At 43.0% G+C, this 14,737-nt stretch overlaps 1 protein-coding gene across 2 annotated transcripts in view; it reads left to right on the forward strand.

Annotated features, from left to right (window-relative positions):
- The first annotated feature begins 2,932 nt into the window (after positions 1–2,932).
- Positions 2,933–14,737, forward strand: part of LOC109880072 (rap guanine nucleotide exchange factor 5-like) — a 90,128-nt gene continuing 78,323 nt past the window's right edge. For both annotated transcript variants that reach the window (XM_031789008.1, XM_031789009.1), the window contains exon 1: positions 2,933–3,329. In XM_031789008.1, the coding sequence (XP_031644868.1) occupies positions 3,174–3,329 (156 nt within the window). In that variant the 5' untranslated portion in view covers positions 2,933–3,173. The remainder of the gene's footprint in view (positions 3,330–14,737) is intronic.

Genomic DNA, 14,737 nt, shown 5'->3' on the forward strand with positions numbered 1-14,737 from the left:
GTGTGTGTGCGTGCGTGCGTGCGTGCGTGTGTGTGCGCATGTGGGTGTGTGTGTGTGTTTTCCTCTAGTTTTCCACTAGTCTCTTTCCCTCTCACTCTCCTCCCAAGACGATCAGGCTCTGGTTGTGGGGGATGGGGTGTAGAGTGCAGCTCAGGGTTTTGAGGTGCTGATAACAGGATAGGACTGGAGACGGTCGTCGGAGGTAGCAGCAGGTGGGTTCGATGCTACTGGAGGGTCCCCCAGTGCAGGGACAGGCAGAGAGTCAGAGGCAGACAGGGCCGCAGACAGGGCCTCTGCTTACTGCTTGAGGGAGACAGTATTGTAGAGACAGAGATGTTGCTCTCTACCACTGCTTGAGGGAGACTGACAGTATTGTAGACAGAGATGTTGCTCTCTGCTTACTGCTTGAGGGAGACTGACAGTATTATAGAGACAGCGATGTTGCTCTCTGCTTACTGCTTGAGGGAGACTGACAGTATTGTAGAGACAGAGATGTTACTCTCTGCTTACTGCTTGAGGGAGACTGACAGTATTGTAGAGACAGAGATGTTACTCTCTGCTTACTGCTTGAGGGAGACTGACAGTATTGTAGAGACAGAGATGTTGCTCTCTGCTTACTGCTTGAGGGAGACTGACAGTATTGTAGAGACAGAGATGTTACTCTCTACCACTGCTTGAGGGAGACTGACAGTATTGTAGAGACAGAGGTGTTACTCTCTGCTTACTGCTTGAGGGAGACTGACAGTATTGTAGAGACAGAGATGTTGCTCTCTGCTTACTGCTTGAGGGAGCCTGACAGTATTGTCAGTGGGAGTGCCAATGGGAGTGCCATTGGCCATTGGCGTCGGCTAATGGGGATCCAAATCAAACATAAATCAGTCATGGGTTTAACAATAGTGGAAACGCCCTCTAGCCAATGCTTACACCAATCGAATGCTTTTAACTTAATGATCGTACACTTTTTTTTCAATTTTCTCCTAAAATGACATACCCAAATCTAACTTCCTGTAGCTCAGGACCTGAAGCAAGGATATGCATATTCTTGATACCATTTGAAAGGAAACACTTGGAAGTTTGTGGAAATGTGAGGTGAAATTAATGTGGGAGAATATAACACACTAGATCTGGTAAAAGATCTTTGAAATGCAAGAGAAAGGCCATACTTTCAGATAGGAGTCTAAGTGTAATTTCGATTTTGGCCACCAGATGGCAGCAGTGTGTGTGCAAAAATTTCAGGCTGATCCAGTGAAGAATTACATTACTACACAATATTTTGTATCAAGTCTGCCAGGAGTTTGCCCAAATGTGCCAATATGGTCAATTGATACATTGTCAAGTACATAACTATAGAGAACATACAAACATGCTATGGTAAAATATGTTTGCACATCTAGATGGCGGGGTAGGTGTGGAGCCAGAGACAGCAGGGGGGTCAAACTGTACATCCTAGTTCCTACATTTGAACATAAATATTGATTTTTATCAAACACAACTATGCTACATTTTATCTCTGGGACCCTCAGGATGACAAATCAGAGCAAGATTACTGAATGTACGTACATTATTTACCTTCAGAGGTGAATGTATCAAACCAGTTGCCGTGATAAAAGTGTTATGTTATTGAGCACTTACTCAAACAATACCATAGTATTTTTTCACTGTAATAGCTACTGTTGAATGGACACTGCAGTTAGATTAACAAGAATTTAAGTTTTCTGCCCATATAAGACATTTCTATGTCCCGGAAAGTTGGCTGTTGTTTACGACGTCATTCTAGTCACATTAGCGCGCGTTAGCAACAACCGTCCCGGTTTAGGGACACCGATCCCGTAGAGGTTCAATCCATGACAGGGAGTGTGCTAGTGTATACTTTGGGAGAAGTGTGATGAATCAGGATGCAGCTTTTGTGCACCTAGTGCACAGTTGTCGTGAGACCTAAACCAGCCACTACCCAGGTTGCACCAACTGGGAACATTTTGTTAGTCACGAGATCAAATGCTGTTTCTAGGGGGGTTAGGGTTAGAATTATGTTAAGGGTTAGGGGTAGGTTTAGGGTTAGGATTATCGTTAAATTAAGGGTAAGGGGATAGGTTAGGGTTTAGCATTTAGGGGTTAGGGAAAATAGGATTTGAATGGGACTGAATTGTGTCCTAACAAGGTTAGCTGTACAAGACTATGTGTGTGTGTGTGTGTGTGTGTGTGTGTGTGTGTGTGTGTGTGTGTGTGTGTGTGTGTGTGTGTGTGTGTGTGTGTGTGTGTGTGTGTGTGTGTGTTTGTGTGTGTTTGTGTAGTGTAATCTGAGTGGATGAAAGGGGCCAATTATGTGAGATTAAGACTCTGGATAACAGACATGACATCTCAGTTATACAACACACTTACTGACTTCAGCCCATTCACTTAGACCCCCTGTATATATGTGTGTGTGAGAGAGAGAGAGAGAGAGAGAAAGAGAAAGAGCGAACGAGAGAGAATGAGACAGAGACCTGTGTGTGGAATGTACATTTCATAGCTTCGTGACATTCTCCCACTGTCAGGTGACTTCAGTTTAGAGAAATGCACACATTCACACACACACCCTGATGGTGTAACCTAATGGACCTTTGTTTACATATGGAAATTGGAGCCACATGCAGGTTGGTCTAGCCTCCAGGCTGTCCTTTCCACCATTTTGTTTCTGAATGCCACAGAAAATACTCTTTAATACAACAGTTATATGCTTGGCCCTCATTTGTCAACATTGATATGTAGCCTAAATGTGTTATTATCAATGTATCTAATTAGGATTAAAAACGGGGATAATGTGCATACAATGTATTACATGTTTAGCAAGGTGTTATGACTCCTCTATGTCTGACTGCTGACAGACTGACTAGTGGATATTATGCAATGATATTCTTCTGCGAGTCCCTCCCCACACAAACACACAGTCAGTCACACACTGATAGTACAAGGGAGGAGGAGGAGGAGGAGGACGTGGGTTGAGAAGCGTCGCGTGCTGCTGCGGCTATAGGTCATTAAGGCGCGCGGTTTGTTCGTTGCTGAACAGACGCAGATCGGTGTGTGAATGAGAGTTCTAGGAGGAGAGAGAGAGACGACAATGATCCGTAACTGGTGTGTCTGCGTGTGAGAGGAGAGAAGAGGAGCGGGAGTTGGAGAGACAGCGAGAGACAGACATGGAGGACTCGGAGCCTGGTGGGGAAGACGGTATGGTCAGCGGCTGGCGGTGGAATAACCGGAACACCGGAGCTCGAGACCAGGTTCAGCTCAGGCAGAAGATCCGGGATTTACCAGGACTGTTGAAACATGGACTGCACCTACGGAAGAAAAGCGTGAGTACCGCCATATACATATAGAAACATTTTCCTTCCGTGTGTGTGTTGTGGTTGGTCGTTAAGCGTTAGTCGCGTTACCTCTCTGACCCCTCTCTCTGTCACCTCATTGTCACGATTCACCTGGATGTGCTGTTGTTTCACACGAACAAACTGTAGCAACGGCAGGCAGTGTCTGTGTGTATGTGGGTGTGAATGTTCAGTTTCAGGCTCCCGCCACCGGCTGTTGTACATCCATAATGTGTTTTAAACTGCCAGACCCACACACACACACACACACACACACACACACACACACACACACACACACACACACACACACACACACACACACACACACACACACACACACACAGCGCTGTCTTGGTCCAGACTTGATTCAGTTAATTATGTTACTTGCCCATTCATGTACTCTAATGGGCCCGTTCTCAAGAGTTGATATTGTAATGACCCTGGGTTACAATATGTTAACAATGACAGTAATACTCACAGTGTCTTCTCAACTCTCCTCAAGTGTGTGTAGGTTGGTGTATAATGATGTGTGTCTGTTTACTGTGTTGAGGCATGAAGGTATAGTACCTCTGCTAGGACTCCCCCTGGGGGAGGGAAGGACACACACACACACACACACACACACACACACACGCACACACACACACACACACACACACACACACACACACACACACACACACACACACACACACACACACACACACACACACACACACAACCACCTAACCCACAAACATACACACCTAACCCACAAAGCAATACAGAGCTGAGTGTCTGTTCAAGGTGTGAATGCAGGGTGAGTAGGAAAGGCTATTAAAGCGACTAAACAAGAGATCTGGTGTGTCCTGACATGTTCGGGAATCTAATGAATAGTACTATAACACAAGCTTCATCATGCGTGTTATAACTGAGGTGTTGTCAGACAGTAGCTGTCATAAAAAGATAGCAGTAGAAGTGTGTCGACTCAAATTAGTTTTTGTACTAAAGGGCCATGGCAGGGCCATGCAAGTGGGTGTGTCAAATACAAAAAATCTCATCAAATTTGATTGGTCACATGCGCCGAATACATTATGTGTAGAGTTCACAGTGAAATGCTTACTTACGAGCCCTTTCCCAACAGTGCAGAGTTAAAAAGTAAGAACATTAGCAAATCGAAATAGAAAATAGTTACACAATAAATAACGAGGCTATATACAGTAGAGTAGCGGTACTGAGTCAATGTGCAGGGGTACCGGTACTGAGTCAATGTGCAGGGGTACCGGTACTGAGTCAATGTGCAGGGGTACCGGTACTGAGTCAATGTGCAGGGGTACCGGTACTGAGTCAATGTGCAGGGGTACCGGTACTGAGTCAATGTGCAGGGGTACCGGTACTGAGTCAATGTGCAGGGGTACCGGTACTGAGTCAATGTGCAGGGGTACCGGTACTGAGTCAATGTGCAGGGGTACCGGTACTGAGTCAATGTGCAGGGGTACCGGTACTGAGTCAATGTGCAGGGGTACCGGTACTGAGTCAATGTGCAGGGGTACGAGGTGGTGGAGGTTATATGTACATGTAGGTAGGGGTAAAAGTTAGAGGTCGACCAATTTTTCAACGCCGATACCGATTATTTGAGGACCAAAAAAAGCCGATATCGATTAATCGGCCGGTCTTTATATGTATATATTTGTAATAATGACAATTACAACAATACTGAATTGTCATTAAAAGTGTCAAACACTTTTATTTTAACTTAATATAATACATAAATAAATAATATTTTTAGTCGTAAATAAATAATGAAACATGATCAATTTGGTTTAAATAATGCAAAAACAAAGTGTTGGAGAAGAAAGTAAAAGTGCAGTATGTGCTATGTAAGAAAGCTAACGTTTCAGTTCCTTGCTCAGAACATGAGAACATATGAAAGCTGGTGGTTCCGCTTAACATGAGTCTTTAATATTCCCAGTTAAGAAGTTTTACATTGTAGTTATTATAGGAATTATAGGACTATTTCTCTATACCTATACCTATTTCTCTATATTTGTATTTCATACACCTTTGACTATTGGATGTTCTTATAGGCACTATAGTAGAGGTCGACCGATTATGATTTTTCAACGCTGATACCGATACCGATTATTGGAGTACCAAAAAAGTCGATACCGATTAATCGGCCAATTTATTTTTATTTGTAATAATGACAATTACAACAATACTGAATGAACACTTATTTTAACTTAATATAATACATCAATAAAAATCTATTTAGCCTCAAATAAATAATGAAACATGTTCAATTTGGTTTAAATAATGCAAAAACAAAGTGTTGGAGAAGAAAGTAAAAGTGCTATATGTGCCATGTAAAAAAGCTAACGTTTAAGTTCCTTGCTCAGAATATGAGAACATATGAAAGCTGGTGGTTCCTTTTAACATGAGACTTCAATATTCCAAGGTAAGAGGTTTTAGGTTGTAGTTAATATAGTATTTATTGGACTATTTCTCTCTATACCAATTGTATTTTATATACCTTTGACTATTGGATGTTATTATAGGCACTTTAGTATTGCCAGTGCTTCCGTCCCTCTCCTCGCCACTACCTGGGCTTGAACCAAGAACACAACGACAACAGCCACCCCCGAAGCAGCGTTACCCATCGCTCCACAAAATCTGCGGCCCTTGCAGGGCAAGGGGAACAACTACTCCAAGTCTCAAAGCGAGTGATGTTTGAAACGCTATTAGCACGCAGCCCGCTAACTAGCTAGCCATTTCACATCGGTTACACCAGCCTAATCTCGGGAGTTGATAGGCTTGAAGTCATAATAGCTCAATGCTTGAAGCATTGCGAAGAGCTGCTGGCAAAATGCACGAAAGTGCTGTTTGAATGTATGCTTACGAGCCTGCTGCTGCCTACCACCTCTCAGTCAGACTGCTCTATCAAATATCAAATCATAGACTTAATTATAACATAATAACACACAGAAATACAAGCCTTTGGTCATTAATATTGTTGAATCCGTAAACTATCATTTCGAAAACAAAACATTTATTATTTCAGTGAAATATGGAACCGTTCGGTATTTTATCTAACGGGTGGCACCCCTAAGTCTAAATATTCCTGTTACATTGTACAACCTTCAATGTTATGTCATAATTACTTAAAATATCTGGCAAATTAGTTCGCAATGAGCCAGGCTGCCCAAACTGTTGCATATACCCTGACTCTGCATGCAATGAACGCAAGAGAAGTGACACAATTTCACCTGGTTAATATTGCCTGCTAACCTGGATTTATTTTAGCTAAATATGCAGGTTTAAAAATATATACTTCTGTGTATTGATTTTAAGAAAGGCATTGGTGTTTATGGTTAGGTACAGTCGTGCAACGATTGTGCTTTTTTCGAAAATGCGCTTTTGTTTAATCATCCCCCTGCGTTGCATCGATTATATGCAACGCAGGACACGCTAGATAAACTAGTAATATCATCCACCATGTGTAGTTAACTAGTGATTATGATTTATTGATTGTTTTTTATAAGATAAGTTTAATGCTAGCTAGCAACTTACCTTGGCTTCTTACTGCATTCGAGTAACAGGCAGTCTCCTGTATGTATGTCACAGTCCGCCGAGTGTTGGACTAGTTAACTGTAAGGTTGCAAGATTGGATCCCCCGAGCTGACAAGGTGAAAATCTGTCGTTCTGCCCCTGAACAAGGTAGTTAACCCACCGTTCCTAAGCCGTCATTGAAAATAAGAATGTGTTCTTAACTGATTTGCCTCGTTAAATGAAGGTATAAAACAACAACAAAACACACAAAAAAAACATTTAAAAAAAATCGGCGCCCAAAAACACAGATTTTCTATTGTTATGAAAACTTGAAAACTTGAAATCGGCCCTAATTAATCGGCCATTCCGATTAATCGGTCGACCTCTACTACAGTATAACGAAAAATATGACGTGACTCTCCACCAATAATACATAGAGAGGATTGGAGGATTCTAAATTAAAACCAAAAGCCGCCTCATGGGTCTCCCGGTGGCGGCCGGCATGGGTATTGAACCTGCATCTGTAGCAACGCATTTTGCACTGCGCCACTCGGGAGGCCCCATCCACAAAGTATCAAAATACATAGAGGTGTTGGTAAAGGTCTGTTGTCCTGCTAATAGCCCATAATAATTCAAAAAAAGAATGTTGGTACTTATTTATTTGGATCCAAAGCCATGAATGAGTGAGTCACTCAGCTTTATGTCGGTGCTGGCTATGTGACTGTGCCACCATCTTGATAATATATAACAATATTTTGGAGGCCAAAATAATATTTGTAATGGGCAAAACATTTATTTCTGTTTTTAGAGGGAGAGAAATGCTGGGCCAATTGTGCGACTCCCAATCACGGTCGGATGTGATACATAATCACAATAATACTGATTGTTGTATTATTTGTTTTGTCTTTTCTGGTGGATTAAACTGAAATTTCAACCAATCACGGCCGGTTGTGATACAGCCAACCTAACTAAGAAATACATTTGACGATAGAATTCTCCCTCTACTCTCCTTCTAGGCAAGTCTATTGTCCAGCTACCTGCTAATAACCATAATGGCGCTGTACAACGTGACCGTGTGTGTTTGAAAGAGTATTTTCCAGGATCCTCCTGGATTATGTATTTTGGGAGAGAGTGGTAAGCAGCCTGAAACTCCTGAAACCTATAGCAGTAGCCATTGCACGTAATGAGGGAGACAATGCCATCCTGTCTGATGTTCAGACTCAGCTTGCAGATGTAAGAGAAGAAATATGTACTGCCCTGCCCACTTCACTGTTGCTCCATGCAGAGGAAACTGCAGTTCTGAAATACATCAAAAAGAGTGAAGACTTCTGCCTGAAGCCCATACACACTGCAGCGTACATGTTGGAACCCAGGTATGCTGGCAAGAGCATCCTGTCTGGTACAGAGATCAACAAGGGCTATGATGTCATCAATACCGTGTCTCGCCACCTTGGCCTGGATGATGGCAAGGTTCTTGGCAGTCTAGCGAAGTACACGTCCAAGCAAGGGGTTTGGGATGGAGATCCAATATGGCAGTTGTGCCAACATATCTCATCAGCCACCTGGTGGAAGGGACTTTGTGGATCTGAGGCTCTTTCCCCTGTTGCCTCCATCATCCTCCAAATCCCACCAACATCAGCCACCTCAGAGCGCAACTGGTCCTTGTTTGGGAACACACAAACACACCAAAGCACGCAACAGGCCGACCAATACAAGGGTTGAAAAATTGGTGGCCATCTGGGCAAATTTGAGGCTTTTTGAGCCTGACAACGAGCCATCCTCAACAAGGTTGGAGAGTGACAGTGAAGATGAGGCCTCAGAGTCTGATGTTCAAGAGGTGGACATTGAGGAGGTCCAGGGTAAAGACATGGAAGCCTGAGAGGAAGACAACCAAAGCTTTAGTTTCTAGACTATAATTTTACAGATGCATGTTGAACACGTTTTTGGGAGATGTGATGGAACATTGGGGATCATTCAATATTCCCTTTCTTTCGTTGTTCAGTGAAATCATCCCATGGCAACTAATCTAATTAAAGTTACATTCGTAACTAAATGTTTGTTTTTATTTCTATTGGAAGGATTTCATCATTTGCAATTATGTCTACTTATGATAAGGCAAAAGGTTTATGTTTCTGTCTTCATATGACATGGAAATTCTATCCAATGCAAAAATCATCTACATTTAAATGGTATTTATATTAATTCCCATATATTCCCGTTAATTCCCATGAAAAATGTCCACCTCTGAATATTTCCCAAAATGTGCAACCCTAATAGAAATGGTAAATAAAAAAAAAATTAAAAGTGACTCCAACACACACATGCTGCATACACATTTTAAGAATCGAGCAAAACTAAATCGAGCAAAACTTGGCAACCATGCGTTTTTTCGGTGCGGCCCGTTGTCCAGCCCGTTGTCCAGCCCGTTGTCCAGCCCGTTGTCCAGCCCATTGTCCAGCCCGTTGTCCAGCCCGTTGTCCAGCCCATTGTCCAGCCCGTTGTCCACTGATCCCCACGGATGTTTGTTGGCATGGTTGTGTACTCTGCAAAAACACATTCACTTTTTTAGTACAAAATCACTTAAAACATTTATTTATTTAACCTTTATTTAATTATCAATTTTATTACACGGTATGCCTACACATTGATAGGCTATATACATTTTTTTTTAAAGAAAATACACTGAAACGAAAATACCTTTAGTTTTGGTGATCCTCCCAGCTCCGGCTCATTTTCAGTCCTTTGTGGTTATGGTCTTAACCCTGGAACGGGTATGTTACGTGTGCTCCCTCTCCGGCCTCTAGGTCACCAGGCTGCTCATTAGGGCGCACGCCTGTCACCAGCGTTAGGCGCATAATGACATTCATCTGGACTCCATCACCTCCTTGATTACCTGCCCTATATACAGTTGAAGTCGGAAGTTTACATACACTTAGGTGGAGTCATTAAAACTAGTTTTTCAACCACTCCACAAATTTCTTGTTAACAAACTATAGTTTTGGCAAGTCGGTTAGGACATCTACTTTGTGTATGACACAAGTAATTTTTCCAACAATTGTTTACAGACAGATTATTTCACTGTATCACAATTTCAGTGGGTCAGAAGTTTACATACACTAAGTTGACTGTGCCTTTTAACAGCTTGAAAAATTCCAGAAAATGATGTCATGGCTTTAGAAGCTTCTGATTGGCTAATTGACATAATTTGAGTCAATTGGAGGTGTACCTGTGGATGTATTTCAAGGCCTACCTTCAAACTCAGTGCCTCTGCTTGACATCATTGGAAAATCAAAAGAAATCAGGCCAAGAACTCAGCAAACAAATTGTAGACCTCCACAAGTCTGGTTCATCCTTGGGAACAATTTCCAAGTGCCTGAAGGTACCACGTTCCTCTGTACAAACAAACAATAGTACACAAGTATAAACACCATGAGACCACTCAGCCGTCATACCGCTCAGGAAGGAGATGCGTTCTGTCTCCTAGAGATGAACGTACTTTGGTGCAGAAAGTGCAAATCAATCCCAGAACAACAGCAAAGGACCTTGTGAAGATGCTGGAAGAAACAAGTACAAAAGTATCTATATCCACAGCAAAACGAGTCCTTTATCGACATAACCTGAAAGGCCACTCAGCAAGGAAGAAGCCAAAAACCGCCATAAAAAAAGCCTACGGTTTGCAACTGCACATGTGAACAAAGATCGTACTTTTTGGAGAAATGTCCTCTGGTCTGATGAAAAAGAGAACTGTTTGGCCATAACGACCATCGTTATGTTTGGAGGAAAAAGGGGGAGGCTTGCAAGCTGAAGAACACCATCCCAACCGTGAAGCTCGGGGGTGGCAGCATCATGTTGTGGGGGTGCTTTGCTGCAGGTGGGACTGGTGCACTTCACACAATAGATGGAATCATGAGGCAAGAAAATTATGTGAATATATTGAAGCAACATCTCAAGACATCATCATTAAAGTTTGGTCGCAAATGGATCTTCCAGATGGACAATGACCCACAGCATACTTCCAAAGTTGTGGCAAAATAGCTTAAGGACAACAAAGTCAAGGTATTGGAGTGGCCATCACAAAGCCCTGACCTCAATCCTACATTTGTGGGCAGAACTGAAAAAGCGTGTGCGAGCAAGGATGCCTACAAACTTGACTCAGTTACACCAGCTCTGTCGGAAGGAATGGGCCAAAATTCCCCCAACTTATTGTGGGAAGCTTGTGGAAGGCCACCCTGAACTTTTGACCCAAGTTAAACAATTTAAAGGCAATGCTACCAAATACTAATTGAGTGTATGTAAACTTCTGACCCACTGGGAATGTGATGAAAGAAATAAAGCTGAAATAAATGATTCTCGCTACTATTATTCTAACATTTCACATTCTTAAAATAAAGTGGTGATCCTAACTGACCTAAGACAGGGAATTTTGACTAGGATTAAATGTCGGGCTACGTGTTTGAAAACCTGTTTTCAAAATGCCACCAGCTGTCCATCACTACTGTAAATAAAAACACAGCATCTTGTTTACATTCTTTATTGTAACAACAATGTCACAAATAATTTGTATTTACCTTTCCAATTACTTTTAGAGTTTGTGATTTACAAATGTGTGCTTTTCATGTCATTTTTCGTTAAATCCAGTTAGAATTTTAAGTAGAACTTTTGAGTGTTGCCTGTAATGAGGTCATAATGGTGTAATGCTTTAATATTTAATAATATCTGCCCTCTGAATTCATATCCAAGGGGCATTTTTCACGCCATTATTAGTGACATTGTTTTAGTTTGAACGTGCAGACTGGCACTAAGAACAGTGGGAGCGTTTCCCTAGTCAGCGCCATTATTAATGCAATGCCCCTTAAAGTGTTGCTCTGTGCTAACCAGTGTGGCGGGGTGGGGGTTCCCCCTTCCTCCTCCTCCTCCCTTCCCCATGGGCTAGGTCTGTCTTCTGTGCATGGCCCATCCCGTGCCCCCTACCCTCGTGCTTTGAACCTCGCACACCTACCACTATTTCAGTAGATACAGCTGGAGAACGGCAAGGCAATCCCATTGTGCGTCACTCGGGTGCCATGACCAATATTTTTGGTTCTGCTAATAACAGGGTTAATAATATATCTGTGAGAATATCCAAGGGGCTTTTATATAATTCTAAATTAATAATAATAATCCCTAGGTTTAAAAAAACAACAATATTTTGGAGATTATTTTGTTTTATATTAATATAAAATGAGAGAGAAAATGCCATTCTTGAACATGGGGTGAGACAATGTTCCTAATTTGTAAATAAAGCCAGTTTGTTATTTAGAATGATTGATTTCTGTTTTTAGAGGGAGAGAAACCAGAAACCTACAGTCATCTCATGGGTCTCCCAGTCAAGGCCGGCACAGGTATTGAGCCAGCCTCTATAGCAACACAGCTTACACTGCGATGCAGTGTCTTAGACTGTTGCGCCACTAAGGCGCTGTACAACGTGACTGGTCAGGAGTAGGCTACAGTACTACAGAGACACAGTAGCGCCTTGGGACCCAAAAGCATAATCAGTGCTCTAACTCCCCCCTGCGCTGGTCTGGAGCAATGAAGTACTGACGCAGGGTATTGTACTAAACCACAAATTAACTCGTAAATCCCACCGCATAATCGCTAAACTTTTAGTGGAGCAACCAATGTAGGTAGGGGTTAAAGTGACTTGGTAATCAGGATAGATAATAAACAAGAGTAGCAGCAGTGTTAGTAGTTGAGGTAATATATACATGTAGGTAGGGGTTAAAGTGACTAGGTAATCAGGATAGATAATAAACAAGAGTAGCAGCAGTGTTAGTAGTTGAGGTAATATATACATGTAGGTAGGGGTTAAAGTGACTAGGTAATCAGGATAGATAATAAACAAGAGTAGCAGCAGTGTTAGTAGTTGAGGTAATATATACATGTAGGTAGGGGTTAAAGTGACTAGGTAATCAGGATAGATAATAAACAAGAGTAGCAGCAGTGTTAGTAGTTGAGGTAATATATACATGTAGGTAGGGGTTAAAGTGACTAGGTAATCAGGATAGATAATAAACAAGAGTAGCAGCAGTGTTAGTAGTTGAGGTAATATATACATGTAGGTAGGGGTTAAAGTGACTAGGTAATCAGGATAGATAATAAACAAGAGTAGCAGTAGTGTTAGTAGTTGAGGTAATATATACATGTAGGTAGGGGTAAAAGTGACTAGGTAATCAGGATAGATTATAACCAGAGTAGCAGCAGCATATGCGAGGTGTGTAAAAGTGTGTGTATGTGTGTGTGTGTTTGTGTGTGGCATCCATATACATGTGTGTGTGTGTTTTGTTTGTGTGAGCGTATGTAATGTTTGTGTGTGTGTATGTGTGTTGGAGTGTCAGTGTATGTATGTGTGAGTGTGTGGGTAGAGTCCAGTGAGTGTGAGGGTAGAGTCCAGTGAGTGTGTGGGTAGAGTCCAGTGAGTGTGTGGGTAGAGTCCAGTGAGTGTGTGGGTAGAGTCCAGTGAGTGTGTGGGTAGAGTCCAGTGAGTGTGCAAATACTCAGTGCAAGAGAGTCAGTCCAAAAAAGGTTGATGCAAATCGTCAGGGTAGCTATTTGATTAAATATTTAGCAGCCTTATGGCTTTGGGGTAGAAGCTGTTCAGGAGCCTTTTGGTCCCACACTTGGTGCTCCGGCACCGCTTGCCGTGCGGTTCCAGAGTGAACAATCTATGGCTTGGGTTGCTGTGGTCTTTGAAAATGTTTAGAGCCTTCCTCTGACACCGTCTGGTATAGAGATCCTGGATGGCAGGGAGCTCGGCCCCCAGTTATGTACTGGGCCATCTGCACCACCCTCTGTAGTGCCTTGTGGTCGGATGCCAAGCAGTTGCCATACCAAGCGGTGATGCAGCCAATCAAGATGCTCTCAATGGTGCAGCTGTAGAACATTTTGAGGATCTGAGGCCCCATTCCAAATCTTTTCAGCCTCCTGAGATGGAAGAGGCATTGTCGTGCCCTCTTCAAGACTTTGTTGGTGTGTGTGGACCATGTTAATTCCTTAGTGATGCGGACACCGAGGTACTTGAAGCTCACGACCCACTCTACTACAGCCCCATAAATGTTGGTGGGGGGGGGGGCGTGCTCGCCCCGCCGTTTCCTGTAGGCCATGATCAGCTCCTTTGTCTTGCTGACGTTGAGGGAGAGATTGTTGTCCTGGCACCACACTGCCAGGTCACTGACCTCCTCTCTATAGGCTGTCTCATTGTCATTGGTGATCAGGCCTACCACCGTCGTGTCATCAACAAACTTAATAATGGTGTTGGAATCGTGCGTGGCCACACTGTCATGGGTGAACAGGGAGTACAGGAGGGGACTGAGCAGGCATTCCCTGTTCTTCCCACGTGTTGAGGGTCAGTGTGACGGATGTGTTGTTGCCTAACCTCACCACCTGGGGCCGACCATCAGGTAGCCCTGGATCCAGTTGCAGAGGGAGGTGTTCAATCTCAGGAACCGGAGCTTAGTGATGGAAGGCACTATGGTGGTGAACGCTGAGCTGTCGTCAATGAACAGCATTCTCACATAGGTGTTTCTCTTATCCAGGTGGGAAAGGGCAGTGTGGAGAGCACTAAATATTGTGTCATCTGTGGATCTGTTGGGGTGGTATGTGAATTGCAGTGGGTCCAGGGTGTCTGGGATGATGGTATTGATGTGAGCCATGACCAGCATTTTATGGCTACAGACGTGAGTGCTATGGGGCGAATGTCATTTATACAGGTCACCCTGGTGTTCTTGGGCACAGGGACTATGGTGGTCTCCTTGAAACATGTAAGTTGAAAATGTTAGTGAAGACATTTGCCTGCTGGTCAGCTTGTGCTCTGAGTATGCATCCTGGTAATC

This window comes from Oncorhynchus kisutch, linkage group LG14 (genome assembly GCF_002021735.2).
Source record: "Oncorhynchus kisutch isolate 150728-3 linkage group LG14, Okis_V2, whole genome shotgun sequence".
In the NCBI taxonomy this organism is placed as follows: domain Eukaryota; kingdom Metazoa; phylum Chordata; class Actinopteri; order Salmoniformes; family Salmonidae; genus Oncorhynchus; species Oncorhynchus kisutch.